The 16,781-nt window shown below is 39.1% G+C and overlaps 1 protein-coding gene across 7 annotated transcripts in view; it reads left to right on the forward strand.

Moving 5' to 3' along the window:
• PRKCQ (protein kinase C theta) overlaps positions 1-16,781 on the forward strand; it is a 168,897-nt gene that overhangs the window by 101,981 nt on the left and 50,135 nt on the right. For all 7 annotated transcript variants that reach the window (XM_023734394.1, XM_004379707.2, XM_023734397.1 and 4 more), the window contains 2 exons: positions 1,376-1,536; positions 5,239-5,412. In XM_023734394.1, coding sequence (XP_023590162.1) covers positions 1,376-1,536; positions 5,239-5,412 — 335 coding nt within the window. The remainder of the gene's footprint in view (positions 1-1,375; positions 1,537-5,238; positions 5,413-16,781) is intronic.

Consider the following 16,781-nt stretch of genomic DNA (forward strand, 5'->3'; position numbering starts at 1 on the left):
GAAGTGAAACCAAAATATACCTCATTAGGATACTTTTTTAAGGGGGACAGTGGAGATGGGAGGAAGAAAATGGGGTAGGTCTAGAGGAACCAAGTCCAAACTTTTCCTGAGAATTTTCAAATGCTATTTTCTATCACTGTTAAATGGCTCTACAGAAATGAGTCTACCATAATGATCAATGATGGGGATATCACAAAGACAGTCTTATTCTGCACCTTTGAAACTTTTCTGAGGTTTAAGACTAGAAAGGAAAAGAATATCAGGGCCAAAATCCTTTAACATTTTGTGACATCATGGAAATTTATCCAACCTACAGTTTGAAGGTAGTTTTTGAAAGAATATAACCACATGACTCTGGGACCTGATAATTTCAACATACATTATAAAATACTGACATTCCTGGATTTAAGGGAAAGATAGTCTCAAGCATACCCATGATCATGAAGATGGTGAAGGACCAGGCAACATTTTGTTCTATTATACATAAGGTTGCCATGAGTCGGAGATGACTCAATGGCAACTAACCACAACATAAAAGATAAACCTATGGATTAAAAAATAAAAGTAATGTTATAAGAGCGGTAAGCAATAAAAAATTTTTTTTCTGCACTTCCTCTGGCAGTGAGCAAAGAATAAACTGACTTAATTTAAAAAGAAAGGTTTGGGTTAGATTGAAGAACTGTCTTCTAAAGTAAACCGTATCTCAGAGCTTATCACAGTAGAGCAGCATCTTCACCGAAGACTAATTAATGATCCATGATGTAGTTCAGATCTTGCCCCTTCCTTCACATTGTAAGGCAGACGAATTGATGCCACTGTGGCCGGGAGCCACACAAACAATGGAGAATCATTTTCCCTTAAATTTGGTTAAAATTCCTATTTGTCCATGATTTGACATCATTATAAGTGCCCGTCCATTTTGCACATATGATCTTTTAGTGATTGGAATACATTTCTTTTTTAACTTTATTTTTTTATTGTGGTAAATATATCCGTAGCAAAACATTAGCCATCTCAACATTCTTCACATGTACAGTTTAGTGATATTAACGTATGTTCATCATGTTGTTCAACCGTCTCTCTTTTCCATCCCTAAATTTTTCCATCATGGGAGATGTTCTTAAGTTGAAATATTTCCCAGTCTATTGACTATATAAAGAGACACAGTCCGTGCCCCAAATGCCAGGATCACAGATAGGAGATGCTGTCCTTACAGACAGATGGAGAAGCATTAAAGCTGCCTTCTGCTACGGCCCCTCACCCCCACCCCCCACCATGGCATACATACCCTCAGAAGAGAAAGTATGATCTGAGTAACTAGAATGGCCCTCCATTACTCCATGTTTAGTTGTAACCACTGGCTTGCCATTTTCAGAGCCTCAAGGAATCTCCTGGGAGTCTCCAATGGATGGGATGGATAAAACATGCCATCTTCCAGAACCTGAAATGAACATAGAAAGACCGTCTCTACGTATAAAATTGAAAATTGAGGATTTTATTTTGCACAAAATGTTGGGGAAAGGAAGTTTTGGCAAGGTATGATACCATGTTATGTAATTCTGCAGACCAAATTCCAAAAATTGAAAAGCAACACTCCTGGTCTGTGGAACTAAACTTGTGAGGACCAGAACTGCATGTGGTGTGTGGAGAGAGCATTGCTGAGTGTTTTAGGAGAGGGGAGAGAGATGATTGAATAAACAGAGATTCCAGGGGACTCTAGGGTAATAGCAGCCTCTGCTTTCTGGGGTCTTTGTCCTTATAGACGATGGTGTACATTCCACACGCTTCTGTATTTGATATTATTGGGATGATATGATGTGGTGGTTAATTTTATGTGTCAACTTGGCTAAGCTATGATGCTTTATTGTTTAGTCAAACATTAGATGTTGCTGTGAAGGTAATTTGTAGGTTAAAATAAATCCATATCTATCTATCCATCCATCTGTAGATACATACATACTATTGATTCTCTTTCTCTGGAGAACCCTGGCTGATACATATGGAATGTAGACTTTCAGGATATTTTAGATAACCTAATGGACTATTAGGATATTAATGTACTAATTGTGCTCTCAGTTGTTTTATGTGCTTGAATGGGACTCCTAAGGAAATTGTAGCCAGACTATATTCTTCCATGAATTTGTTCATTCAAAGCCAGCATTATGCTCAGCACCTGCTCACCAGACCTGGGCAGGGAAACTTACCCAGTTATTTAATAATAAACTAAAATGCAGCGGAGCATCCACCACAGCTGAATAACATTGGGCTCCTCTTGGGGTGTGGTTTAAACACCGGTGCATCACCTTCAAAAATTCTACTCTGCTCTGCAGACTGTAGCTGATAGCCATTAATTCTTTAAGTTCATTTCCACAATAACATTAACCACAGCAAACTCATTTGGTGTTAACCTGAGTTAATGTGCAGTTATAACCTATTACCAGAAATTGAAAGCACATTATATAGATGGAAATTGCCTTTTTAGCTTTTTAGTTTTTTGGTGGTTTGGGGATGTTTTATTGAAAGAAGCAGTTACCAGAGGAGTGTTTTTGATTGTTAATGGAATGTTTATCCTTCTTTGTTCCCATGTGGATTTCTACTTTTGAACAAGGTTAATAAGGAAGGAGTCCCTGGGTGACACAAACCATTAAGTGCTCTACTACTAGCCTACAGGTTGGCAGTTCAAACCCACCCAGTGGCACCTGGGAAAACAGGCCTGGCAATCTGCTTTTGAAAAGTCACAGCCCTGAAAATCCTATGGAACACAATTTTACTCTGACACACATGGGGTCACCATTAGTCAGAATTGACTCAACAGCAACTAACAACAGTAAGAAAGATGTAAGGTTAAACCTACAAGCCTTAGTATTACCCCAGGGGACAACCGAGAGCTTTGGGTATTCTCTGCTGTATGTCCAAGGCAGTATGCCTCTCTCCAACAGGGCCGCATGTCCCTACACCCTGAGAGAACTGGACTGTGGGGCCTGAGGAGAGGAGAATAAAGCACCCAAGAAAAATGAGACTGCCATGTTTCCCTCTCACAATAATAAGAATCCTCCAAAACTTGTTCTTTCTTTTTGACTCTATATAGGAAGTACGGTTCCTCACCAAAATGGTAGCCTCTATAATCTTGTTCTCAGTCTGCTTTTAAGCCCAAATTGCATGTTTTCTGGGAATATGCGTGTCGTTCATTTGCCCGAATTCTCATCTATATTATTTTAAACCTAAACACATGAGTGTTCAGTACTATTTTAACATCATTGACTTAACATTCCCTGAAAGTCGACAAAAGAAACAAATGACAGATGTTCTTAATAACTATCATATGGAAAGCATTTTATTGTTTAAAAGTCACTTTCCCACATGGTATCTCATTTGATCCAAACAGTCATGTAAGTTCGAGAATGCAGTCATCATCACCTCTTTTACATGTTAGGAAATGGAAGCCCCAGAAATCTAATAGGCTTGCTGGAATTTCCACAGCTAGTAACTGGCTGTGAGATGAGACTGGAGCTGGGGTTTTCTGTCACCAGATGCCATGTCCTTGCAACTTGCAATAGTCTGCCACTGCGTCATTTGCAAAAGCAAAGTTGTTGGAACTCTCCTATGTAAGACTCGTGAAATGAAGTGGAAAGAGTGAATTTTGAAGTCTGTCATCCACTAGGGATCCTGGTGGCACAGTGGTTAAGTGTTTGGCTGCTAACCAAAAGGTCAGCAGTTTGAATCCACCAGGCGCTCCTTGGAAACCCTGTGGGACAGTTCTACTCTGTCCTGTAGGGTCGCTATGAATCAGAATTGACTCAATGGCAATGGGTTTGGTTTCTCATCCACTGAGTAGCTCCGTATATTTGAGCAAGTTACTTAACTTCTCTAAACTCAGTTTTCTTACCTAGAAAACAGGTATTTTATTATCCATCTTGCAGAGTTATTTGGGGTGAGCATTAAATTAGATAGCACATGTAAAGTACATAGCAGAATGTTTGACATATAGGAGGTCCTGAAAATGTTCTTAGTTTCTGTGTCATCAGATGAAATGGTGCTCATTCTTTAAGTACATAAACCAAAACCAAACCAGTTGCCATCAAGTCAGTTCTGACTCATGGCGACCCTGTGTGTGTCAGAGCAAAACTGTGCTCTGTAGGGTTTTCAGTAGCAGATTTTTCAGAAGTAGATCACCAGGCCTTTGTTCCAAGGCACCTCTGGGTGGACTTGAACCACTAACCTTTTGGTTAGCAGCCAAGCACTTAACCGTTTGCACCACCTACGGATTCCTTTAAGTACCCTGTTGTTGTTAGGTGCGGTCGAGTCAGTTCTGACTCATAGTGATCCTGTGTACAACAGAATGAAATACTGCCCAGTCCTGCACCATCCTCACAATGATTGTTATGCCTGAGCCCATTGTTGCAGCCACTGTGTCAGTCTGTCTCTTTGAGGGTCTTTGTCTTTTTCACTGGCCCTCTCCTTTATCAAGCATGACGATCTTCACCAGGGTCTGGTCCCTCCTGATAACATGTCCAAAGTACATGAGACGAAGTCTCGCCATCCTCGCTTCCAAGGAGCATTCTGGCTGTACTTCTTCCAAGACAGATTTGTTCGTTCTTCTGGCAGTCTACAGTATATTCAGTATTTTTTGACAACACCGTAATTCAAAGGCATCAGTTCTTCTTTGGTCTTCCTTATTCATTGTCCAGCTTTCGCATGCTTATGAGGCAATTGAAAATACCAAACTGACAGACACGTGGTGGTTTAAGCACATAAGGAGAACTATATCGCTCAAGTATTCTTTTTTGCTTTGAACAACTGAGTAAAACTTAGAGTTCTGTTTTGTGCTTATCTGCAGTAACGTTTCAAGTGCAACCATCTCCTTCTCTCTCTTGTTTGCCTCTTGTTCTTTCAATAAACCCTTTGTCTCTCTGAAACACTCAAGTCCCCGGGCAGTCAGGGCATGCATTTTTAAATGGAATTTTTCAGGTACTGGGAATGGCGCATCCCATTGCATAGTGATTTTGTGGAAACCCATTGAAAGGTACAAAATAGATAGTATGAAACGTTAGGTAATGTCCTAAACCGGTGAAGCACTATATTTTGTCTCAGTAAAAGGGCTGAAGGGGAGGAGGAGTATGAAGAGGAGGAGGGGAATCCTTTTTCCTCACCTAACGCAGGTCTCTCAGGACTTTGTCTCTTTAATGAGTGTGAATCCAAACTCTAAAAAAAAAATTTACTTCTTCCCCTTTCTTCTAGGTCTTCCTAGCAGAGTTCAAGAAAACCAATCAGTTTTTTGCAATAAAAGCCTTAAAGAAAGATGTGGTCTTGATGGATGACGATGTGGAGTGTACAATGGTAGAGAAGAGAGTCCTCTCGTTGGCCTGGGAGCATCCGTTTTTAACACACATGTTTTGTACATTCCAGACCAAGGTATGGCCTCTGCTCGGACAACCCTTCCCTCTGCCTCTAACACAGTAATCTACCTGTCTTTTGTGGTGTTTTCACTTGGAGACATGGGGCATTATCTCTGTTTTTATCTGTAGCTTCAGTGCACATCTCTTCTGTACACCATTGAAAATATTGCTTAGAATTTTTTAATGTGGTCAGTTGGAAAACGGCTTTACTTCTGGATTTGTTTGTCCATTTGCTTGCTTTGGGGAATTTTGTTTAACTTAGCATAATTTGGAAACCCTCGTGGCTTAGTGGTTAAGAGCTACAGCTACTAACCAAAAGGTCGGCAGTTCAAATCCACCAGACTCCTTGGAAACTCTAAGGGACAGTTCTACTCTGTACTATAGAGTCGCTATGAGTCGTAATCCACTTGACGGCATCGGGTTTGGTTTTTTTTTTTTTTTTTAGCATAATTTAGTTTAACTAAGCAGTGTATGACTTGCATGACAAAATAGTGGTCTTTGGGGGAAAAATGCAACCCTTGTTTGTTCATCTTTCATCTACCCTACATGTATTTGAAGAAACAAAAGTTGGGAAACGGGTGGAAATGCATGTGCAATGTTATCTTCCTCTATAAGGCAGGCAGAAGAGCAGCCTTTACAGGGGGCTTGCCTCGTCTTTATCAGCTCTGTCATCACTGAGGCACTGAGTAGGGAGACGAGGGGGCGGGGCCTCAGCCGCCATTCTGCACTGAGCTCCTTCAGTGATGCCATCCTGTCAGAAGACTCTCCTGGCTGTGATTCTTGTCTTGATCTCCTTTTTCCTTAAAAAAACAAAAAAAAATTATAGTTGCTTCTTTTCTGATTCAAAAGTTATTCAGAATCATTTTAGAAGATTTGGAAAATGCTTATAAGCTCAAAGAAGAAAATCATTTGTAACCCTGCCACTTGGATACACTCATTGTTAATACTTTGAAGTTTATCCTTCTAGGTCTTCCCCTGGTGAATTTCTAAATAAAAATAGCATTCCATTGTAAATACCTGTAACTTGCAATTTTAACACTGTATTATATACATTTTCTCACATCTGTGCAGATTCTTCTACAACATGATTTATCTAATGAGAACACATCTAACTTTTTCTCTGGTTTAAGTAACACTGAAAGGAACATCCTTGTAAAACAGTCTTTGTGCCCAAGCGTTATTTTCTCTGTTCATTTTTCTACTCTCCTCCACTCTGTCCCCATTGTATGTCGCCTAGAATAATAAGCCAGACCCATGTGGGTCCATGTGGTCAAGGTCCAAAAAGTGTTAAGGGTGGGTTTTTCCCTCTTTTTCTATTTCATGCCTTGAAGATAATGTAGTGTAGTACCTTTGACTGAGCAATAGAGGCCCCTAAGCTGCTCTTTAGCCAGAGAAAGAATTAAAGGGAGAACTGTGAGAATCAGAAAAAGTTGGCAGCTACTAGGGCTTTCATCACTGCTTCCCCAGAACCAGAGATTCTCATCAAATGTTTAATGAACAGGTGGATGAATGGATGGATGGATGGATGGATGAATGGATCGATGGGAGGATGGATGCACTGACCTAGAATAAAGAGAAAACTAGACCATGAAAAGCACTTACTGGGCATATAGTGTATTCAAAGCACTGTGAAGGATAGGTAAATAGATAATACGGTTCCTGACTTTGAGAATTTTATAATCTAATAAAGAGCCCTGGTGGCACAGTGGTTAAGCACTCCGCTGCTAACCAAAAGGTCAGTGACTCGAACCCACCAGCTGCTCCAGCAGAGGAAGTTGTGGCAGTCTGCTTCCGTAAAGATTTATAGCCTTGGAAACCCCATGGGGCAGGTCTACCCTGTCTTACAGGGTCACTATGAGTCAGAATCGACTTGACGACTGGGAAATAAAAGAGGCAAGACTGATACTTCTAAGCAGTGGTGAGTAATGTTAAACTGTGCAGAATTTGAATAGGCATTAAAGAGAAGGGAGACCTTGGGTATCAGAGGTGTGATAAGAACTCGTGAGAGACACTTGAAGGAACTGGGGGGGTTGGTAACGATAAGCTGTTTAGGAGAAAATAGGCTTAAACTGCAGCAGGAAGGCATTTGGTATTTCTGATAATGAGGATTGGGGAGATTTTCTACTAGAAACATTTTCCGTTGGTCTGGGATGGTGTAGAGGTATTCCCGAAAGGCAAAGCAAGGAACTCTGCCGCGTTCTTCCCGACTCTGTTCTAGGTTTACTGTGCACCCGGGAGCCTACATGTGATCTCCCTTTTCCTCTTGGACTATCGTGAGGCTTTGTCTCAAACTGCTACATACACTTCAGAGCAGGCTTCTAGGGTCACTTATATAGCCAAGCTTGACTTGGCACCTTTTTCTCACTTTTTGTTGTTGTTGTTGTTGTTGTTTGTGTGGTATCCTTGAATATCTTATAGGAGGGCTGTTAAGAATCCTACTTTGTAGAAAATAGCTGTGTTTCCTTCTTTTGATTGCCTACAAAAGCCTCAGACGGTGTTCGTGTCTTTCCCTGTTATGAGAGATGCTGTCTATGCTCCACATAGCTGTGATGCTTTACAAAGACCTGAGAAGTAGATGCATCAGCAGCATTTATGCCGTGAGAAAAAAAAAATGCAAGAGAATGTGCACATCATATGTAAAGATGACTAGTTTCAGTTACTTAGATTTCAAGGAATTGAGTTCTTTTAGAAAGAGAGGGCAAAAAAATATAAAGCTTGTCTTACATACACGTTCCCAAGGACCCTGAGTTGTTTTTGAAATTAATTTATTATTCAAACCTTGCATGTCAAAGCAATCAATTAAATAACACTGGTGAATGTGAAAGGCAACAATTTATGTGAATGAATGATGATTTTCTCTGGGTACATTTTGGGAATGGTCCTTCCTTGAGGGGCTAGTTACCCTTGAGCACTAGTTAAGACATTGTTAGCAGCAGTCGAGTTGGCCCCAGACTCATGGTGACCTCATGCCAAGGGAGGGGAACCAGTCATGCACCATCCCCAGGATGGGTTGCTGATCAAACCATTGTGATCCATAGGGTTTTTATCTGCTGATTTTCAAAAGTAGTCGCCAAGCCATTCTTCCTAGTACAAATTAAGATATTAGATGAGATAAATTATTTACTTTTCTAAGGAATGTTAGTTCCTGTAGAAAGTTATTTGTTTGATTTCTTTCTACAAAGAGCTTACCTGTTGAATACGAGATTATGCAGGATATTTTGTGGACACATTATTCACTTGTTTTTTACAAGGGGTATGTGGATTAAATCATTAAAAATTTGTTTTTCAGTTTATTTTGTTGTTGTTGGAAATATACACACCAGAACATGCACCAATTCAGCAATTTCTACATATTAAAATTTTTTAAAAGTTTATATATGAGGGATGTGTGACTTTGAAGCATGAAAATACGGTAAAGCTATTTAGGGCTATGCAGAATGAAATGGGCTGTGGAGCTGGAGTCTGAAGCAGTCCAGTTTCAGCTCTCTACCATTTATCAGCAAGGCTCTGGGACCTCCTTTGCTCCCCTGCACAGAAGAGAGTGTAAGAATTACTCTTCAGAGGGGCTGTGAAGGGCAAACTGGACACCACATGTGAAAGCAATGCTTGGGATATAGATATGCAAAAATATCAGTTGAATCTGAACCTGAATCTGAATGAGGCTCAAAGGAAAAGAATCTTTGAAATTAATTTTCTCTGTGCTAGATCAGGATGACTTTGTACATCATTCAAGTTGTGACATAAATTATTGGCATCAGAGTCTAGTGCATCTCGGCATCATGAAGGGTTGTTGTTGTCTTAACAGGAGGAAGGAATGATGTCGAATTCTTTACTTTTTACTAACATTTCTTCATTTTTTTGTATCTATATTTTGTGTTTGTTGTTGGTTGCCATAGAGTTGATTCTGACTCATGGCGACCCCATGTGTACAGAGTAGAACTACTCCATAGGGTTTTCAGGGCTTTTGGAAACAGATCACCAAACTGGGTTTGAACTGCCAACTTTTCAGCTAATAGTTGAACTCTTAACCATGTACATCATGCAGGGACTCCGCACATATGTACAGAGAGCTTGAAATTGCATGATATCTTCTCAGTATCAACCGAGCGTATTTGCAGCCAACTTTTGCATTACTGGATTTTAAAACTATATGTTCAGTAGCTATTTTCCATTATTTATATTCAAAAAAAGTAAAAACAGGAAAACTACAGTAAAATTTTATCTACAAGAACAATTGTCATAGTCTTTTTTAAAAAAATATTTTATTGTGTTTTAGATGAAAGTTTACACAGCAAATTAGGTTTCCATTTGGCAATTTTTATTACATATTGTTCCATGAATTTTGTTGCAATTTTCACAGCATATCATTGTTCTCATTATTTCCATTCCGTTTGTTTTGTTTCCGTTGATCTAGCTTCCCTGTGCCTCCTTGTCTTCTCATCTTTGCTTTTGGGTAAATGTTGACTGTTTGGTCTCATATAGTTGATTGTTTTAGGGAGCACATTACTCGTGGGTGATATTCTTTCTTTATTTTATAAGCCAATCTCTTATTTGGCTGAAAGGTGACCTCTGGGAGTGACTTCATTCCAAGTTCATAGGGTATCTTGAGACGATAGTCTCAGGGGTTCCTCTTGTCTCTATTGGTCCAGTATGTCTGGGCTTTTTTAGGAATTTAAATTTTGTTCTACATTGTTCTCCCACTCTGTGTGAGACCCTCTATTGTGTCCCTGGTCGGAACGTCGGTAGTGGTAGCTGGGCATCATCTAGTTCTTTGTCATAGTTCTTTATATATTCACTTACAAGTAAATCAAAAACTATTAAAAAATTAATCATAAAAACTTGAAAACTCAGTACTCAAATTACTTTCAAAGATCACTGTTAAATCAATTCAGCACATGTTTCTTGGGACCTAGTGTTTATAAATTCTGTATTTTTCCCCAAAAGAGACAAGGTTCAAAGTGTATGGTGATTAAATCACAAAGCTGTTTCCTTTTCTGACCTAATTATAATAAGTTAAAAAAAAAAAAAAAAACCTACCTAACTTGGAAAAATAATATTTGCTTTTCTTGGTTTTAAGAACCTGAAAACCCATTGCCATCAAGTTGATTCCAACTCATAGCGACCCTATAGGACAGAGTAGAACTGCCTCATATGGTTTCCAAGGCTGTAAGGATACTGTTAATTATTAGATATGCTATTAAATTTCTCGATTATAAAAAGAACAAAATTTTTTTAACTTTATATATTACACTCCATCTCCCAATTTCAGAATTTTAAAAATTTAAAGTAGCATGTATGTCCATTAGAAATTGCATTTGGCAACTAACGACAGAGACAGGAAATAGCAATGGCTTAAATAAGATCGAAGGACTCATCTTTCTTGTACAAAAGAAGTGAGACACATGTGGTTCAGAGCAGCATGACAGCTCCATGGTGTCAGCAGGAATCCAAGCACATCTGTCTCCCTGTCCCATCATCCCCTGCACTGGGCTTCCATCCTCAAGGTAACTTCTCAGTCCAATATGGCTGCTGGAGTTTGGCTGTTACGGTCACATTCTAGTCAGGAAGCAGGAACAAGAGCAAAAGAATAAGAAATCCCATGCCAGCTGTCTGTTCCCTATTAAGACACTTTTCCATAAGCCCCCCCACAAAACAAATTTCTGCATACATCTCTTTGACCATTCTAGCTGCCAGGAAAGCTGGAAAAGTTAACCGTTCAGCTGGGCACATTGCTATCCAGAATAAATTTTTTTAATAAGAAAGGGAGAATGAATATCAGGTAGGCAACTAGCCATCTCTGCTTTAACATATGTTTTAAAATAAACAAAATATGATAAAATCTACCTTTATTGAGGGCCTATTTTGTGTCAGATACTTTCCTGGGAACCTTGGATATATTATTTAATTGTGATAATAACCCTGTGAAGAAGATATTATTATTCCCATTTTACCTGTGAGAAAATCAAGGCTAAGAAAGATTAACTGCCTACAGTAATTCAGCTGGTAACTGTGAACAGTGTTCAATGTTATCATTTGTCTCTGTGTTCAGATACTGGCTTTGTACACGTTCATACCATGTAAGTGTCTTAGTGACATGTCATATCTATAGTAACAGAATGTTCACCTACAGGGAAGAAAAATCTCTGAGGAAAATAATTTGCCTCTCTTGTAAATTATGCTAGCATAAATGAAAGGCAAATAACTCAAGTATCTAAAGTTTCTGTCATGTATCACTCATAAAACTACAGAAGAATAAGAGGCTTTAGCTCCCAAATTAGTTTCAAAGGACAGCTGCATCTAGAACTGTGAGAACACTTTTTTTTTTTAAGAAAATAATTTTTATTTAGAAATTAAGTGTTCTAAGTTCTAATTTCATTTGTGTCTCCTTTGAATTCTGAGTGGTCTATCCATCTCAAATCTAAAAGTGTAATTTAAGAAGTGTTAATATTTCCCACCTAAAAGAAGTTTTAGATCATGTGAGAACATCTCTGAGTCCTTCCTCAAGTTGAATTTGAGTGAAAGCAATTACTATTTTGCAGGTTTCCGTATGACTGCCTCCCCGGTACAATGTCAGGAGTCAGAAGGCATTATTAAAATTAATATTAGTTAATTAATAACTAATTAATGTTAGTATGTTTACATCACTGACTTCCACACTTGCAACCTGAACCAGCTTAACATTCTTTGTCAGTATTACTTTGAATTTATCTTTATGAAAAAGAAGAATGTTTCACTTTCTACTAGAGAAAGAATACACAAAGCTTAATTTCCAGGGCAGAACCCACCCGTGGTTATCCCTCCTGTGGTTGTGGCTTGAGGGCATGAGCTCATGTCCTGACTCTTCATGTGACTCTGAACAGGTTACCTAGTATTTATTTGAAACATGTCATAGTTGAGTCTTGTTTTTTGTCTGCAAACCAGTTTCCCTTGAATTGATTCCGACTCATGGCGACCCCATGGGTGTCAGAGTAGAACTGTGCTCCATAGGGTTTTCAATGGCTGTTTTTTTGGAAGTAGATCACCAGGCCTTTCTTCCAAGGTGCTTCTGGGTGGGCTCAATCCTCCAACCTTTCAGTTAGCAGCTGAGGATGTTAACCATTTGTACCACCCAGGGACACATTTGCCTCCAAAAGAGTAATGTAAAAAAAAAAAAAAAGCATTTGCAGAGGAGTTTGAATGCTTTCTGGAGAAAGTATCATATTAGTTGCAAGGCATTATTATTATTTGAAATATATACAGTATATATGTAAAAACTCCTTTGATATGTAGTTCTTAAAAAGTATGTCATTCTGGTATTTCTATAGTTTGAAGGCAAAATTCATCTAAGATTGCCAGAAGGTTTACAATTCCAAGCATTTCATTTAGGAACTCCCTCGTTTGAAGCTCTCAAAAAACACTGCAGTCCATTAACCCTCTGGTTGAGCTAGGAGTGCTGGCAATTATCACAACTTTAGCAAGGAAAAGAAAAACCACACAAACCACATCCTTAGAAAGACTGGTCCCTCAGCTAGGACAAGAGTTTATTTTTTATGCCTTCCCCGTTTGCAGTGACCGATTAAGTCTCTCTTTGGTAGAGTACTCCAGCTGTTTTCTGATACTAAGAATGCATAAAAATTATCGTTTCAGAAATTACAGATTACTTAGATGTGCTTCATATAGATGCCCTTTCTGTGCAAATAAATTGTTATCTGGCAGATGTTAGATTCACAGTTAATTTACAGAAATTACTAAATTTATAGCAGATGTATAATAAACTACTGTTGCACTCACAAAGTTTGCTTTAGGTTTTCCTGCCTAAAGACACAGGAGACAACTGGCAATTACCATTCCAGTGACCAAGTGCTGTTGGGTCAATTCCTACTCCATAGGGTTTTCTTTTCTTTAAATTTTATTTATTTTGTTGTTGTCATTGAGAATGTACACAGCAAAACATAAATCAACTCAGCAGTGTCTACATGTACCATTTAATGACATTGATTACATTCTTCAAGTTGTGCAACCATTCTCACCCCCCTTTTCTGAGTTCCTCCCTCATTAATATAAACTCACTGCCCACTAAGGTTCCCATCCAATCTTTCGACTTGCTGTTGTCAATTCGATCCCATATAGATACTTTTTTAAAAAGCATAATGCTCAAGGCAGACATGTTTTACTGGTTAAGATAAACTATTGCTTGGTTTTAAGAAGACTTCAGGGGATATTTTTGGTTTAAGGTTCAAAGATTATCTCAGGGCGGTAGTTTCAGGGGTTCATCCACCCTCCATGGCTCCAGAAAGTGTAGAATCCATGAGAATTTGAAATTCTGTTCCCCATTTTCCCCCTTTTGATCAGAATTCTTCTATGGAATCTTTGATCAAAATGTTCAATAATGGTAGCTGGGCACCATCCAGTTCTTCTGGTCTCATGGCAGAGGACACAGTTGTTCATGGAGGCAATTGGCCTCACATTCCATATCCTCTTCCTATTCCCAACTCTCTTTCTTCCTCTCTTATTCCAGGTGAATAGAGACCAATTGTTGTGCCTTGGGTGTTCACTTGCAAGCTTTTAAGACCCCAGGCACTACGCAAGCAACTAGGAGGTAGAACAGAAGCACCGAATACGTTATTAGGCCATTTAACTGGGATGCCCCATGAAACCATGACCCGAGCCTTCCAAACCAAGGAACCAAATCCCATGAGGTGTTTGGTTGCACATAAGAAGCCTCAGCAGCTACTCTTTTTTTTTTTTTTGTCATAAATATATCTATCACAGTTTTTACCAATTCAACTTTTTACAGGTGTACAACTTATTGACAGCAATTACAATAATTGAGGGTGCTACCATACCCTTAATCAATGCAATTTTTCCATCACTATTAACCCCCCTTTTCTCCCCTCCCTCCTGACCCTGGTAACCACTAATAAACTTTGGCCTCTATACATTTGCCTTTTCTTTTTATACGTGAGGTAATACAATATTTATCCTTTTGTGATTGGCTTATTTCGATCAGCATAATGTCTTCAATCTCCATCCGTACTGTAGCATGTATCAAGACTTCATTTCCCTACTGGCTTAGTAGTATTACATTTTATGTATGAACTACATTTTCTTTATCCATTCATCTGTTGATGGGCATTTAGGTTGTTTCCACCTTTGGGCTATTGTAAATAGTACTGGAATGAACATTGGTGTACGTGTCTCTTTGAGTCTCCGCTTTCAGGTCTTTTGGGTATATACCTAGGAGTGGAATTGCTGGGTCATATGGTAGTCCTATTTTTAATTTTTTGAGGAACTGCTACACTGTTTTCCACAGCAGCTCTACTATTTTGCTTTCCTACCAGCAATGGGTAAGGGTTCCAATTTCCCCACATCCTTGCCAACATTTGTTATTTTCTGAGAGTCTAATGGTATCTCATTGTAGTTTTGATTTTCATCTCTCTGATGGCTAATGATGCTGAGCATCTTTTCATGTGTTTGGTGGCCATCTGATTATGTTAAGTGTTTGCACTACCCAGAGACTCAGTCAGCAATTAGTGAACAAATACTCATGAATTCTTTTATGATAAGCATTGCTGTGTGAGTCTGAAATGCTGTGCCCTTTTCTACACTCCCTGCTTTTTAAGGTCACAAATATTTTCTCTACATAATGTGCCTTCTATAATGTTTCTTCAGGGTTTACATGCCCAGATTGTCAGTCCATTCTTTTGTCAGCTCTTCTCCTCGCAAAGTCCCATGGGTATTGTCACCAGCTTCCCACAAGCCCTGAGCCTTTTGCATCTGCTTCAAGAGAGTCTTGTAGGAAAGTGCCTCTCATCCATGAATCTACTGTCCCTCCCTTGAAAGCTTACTCAAAAGCTATCTCCTCTGTAATTCATGTTCATATTCACTAAATCCTACTTAATTACCATTGTCTTTCACCACCACCACCCCAGGCTTTTCAGCTTACATGACTCAGAAAGGTGATTTTTTTGTGTGCGTGCGTGTGTGTGTTTGTGTGTCCATGTGTGTATTGTTCATCATTTTCTGTGGCTTCTTTCATATGCCCTTATTCTGTTTCTCCATTTAGATAAGACATTTCTTGATACAAGAAGCATGTTTTTCCATTTGTTTTGTGTTTTTGTTTTTCTTTTCCACTTCCACCCACAGAACCCTAGATAATGTTCTAGAAAAGAAATGTAAATAGTCTTTCAGTGAATTATATTGGCTGACTATGAATTCTCTGCCAGAATTCTCAAGTGTCAGAAAGGCTAGTCCTGAACAAGACAGTGGAGGAGATGATGTTCATCCTGGCTATAACCTCTTCTCACCCCTTTGTGCCTTCCAATCCCATTATTTCCTCTTCCTCCTCGGGCTTTCCATCATCTTGTACTCACTGTAGCTTCCTGGACTCTTCCTTGATTCCAGAATCATTCCTATCTATCTCCTTGTCTCTCCCCATTCACACTTTTGTTATTTCAATGCCCTTTCCTCAGCTAATAGTCTTAGAGAAGGTACGATATGAAAAATAGCATATGACAGCTCAGTGTGTATTGTTCCCAGGAATAATTCCTTCTTAAAATAAGGCACTTAGAGATGCAGTTCCTTCTGAAACAAATGATCACATTGTGTTTGTGTTTGAGGTGATTGCTGTACACAGAACACATCCTGAGGAAGTGATCACTGTGGGACCCTTCCACAAACTGTGGTAATATAAGAGAGTTGGAATAAGCATACTAAAGAGGTCCAAGTACCAAACCAAAGAGAAGCCACACTCTTCAGTAGGAGGGGAAAAAAAAAAACAAAACAAAACAGAGGATTGTTTAGGGAGTTACATGGAGGACCAGAAGTGTGCTGGTAGTCACAAGAGGAAAGAATTTGAGGAAAGTGGTGAAGAGGTTAATCACCCAACAGACTGTCAAATGTGTTGTTTAGGAGTAACAGGAGAAAGTGTCTTAGAGGAAGGATGAGGACATGTGTCAAATTCCAGAATGTTTAGGAGTGAATGATGGGTAGGTAGATGCAGTGGTTATCCAAAAACCTTTCAGAAAGTATGTTTCAGAAGCTGAACACTTGTTATGATCGTGGGATTTAAAGGTTAAGAATAATGGAGAATGCTTGAGACAGAGAGGAAGAAGCCAGGCAAAAGGGAAGAGTTGGTGGAGGAGGTCATGGGAGGGGAAGGGAAGAAGAGGTAGGATAAAGAGTACAAGCAAACTCCGGTAAGAAGCAGAGACACTTTTGAGAGTCCATATTGGGGAGAAGATGTGTGATGGGAGTTTCCCAAGAATAGAAACTGGCAAGCTGAGAGCAGCCATCGAGACAACGAAACAAATTGAAATAAAACTAACTTTAACTTCTACATCAATTTTATAGTGATTTGTATTTACCCAGAATGAGTAAGTGAGCTTTTAAATCCTAGGTGTTTAA

The sequence above is a fragment of the Trichechus manatus genome, unplaced genomic scaffold (assembly GCF_000243295.1).
Source record: "Trichechus manatus latirostris isolate Lorelei unplaced genomic scaffold, TriManLat1.0 scaffold00067, whole genome shotgun sequence".
Classification (NCBI taxonomy): Eukaryota; Metazoa; Chordata; class Mammalia; order Sirenia; family Trichechidae; genus Trichechus; species Trichechus manatus.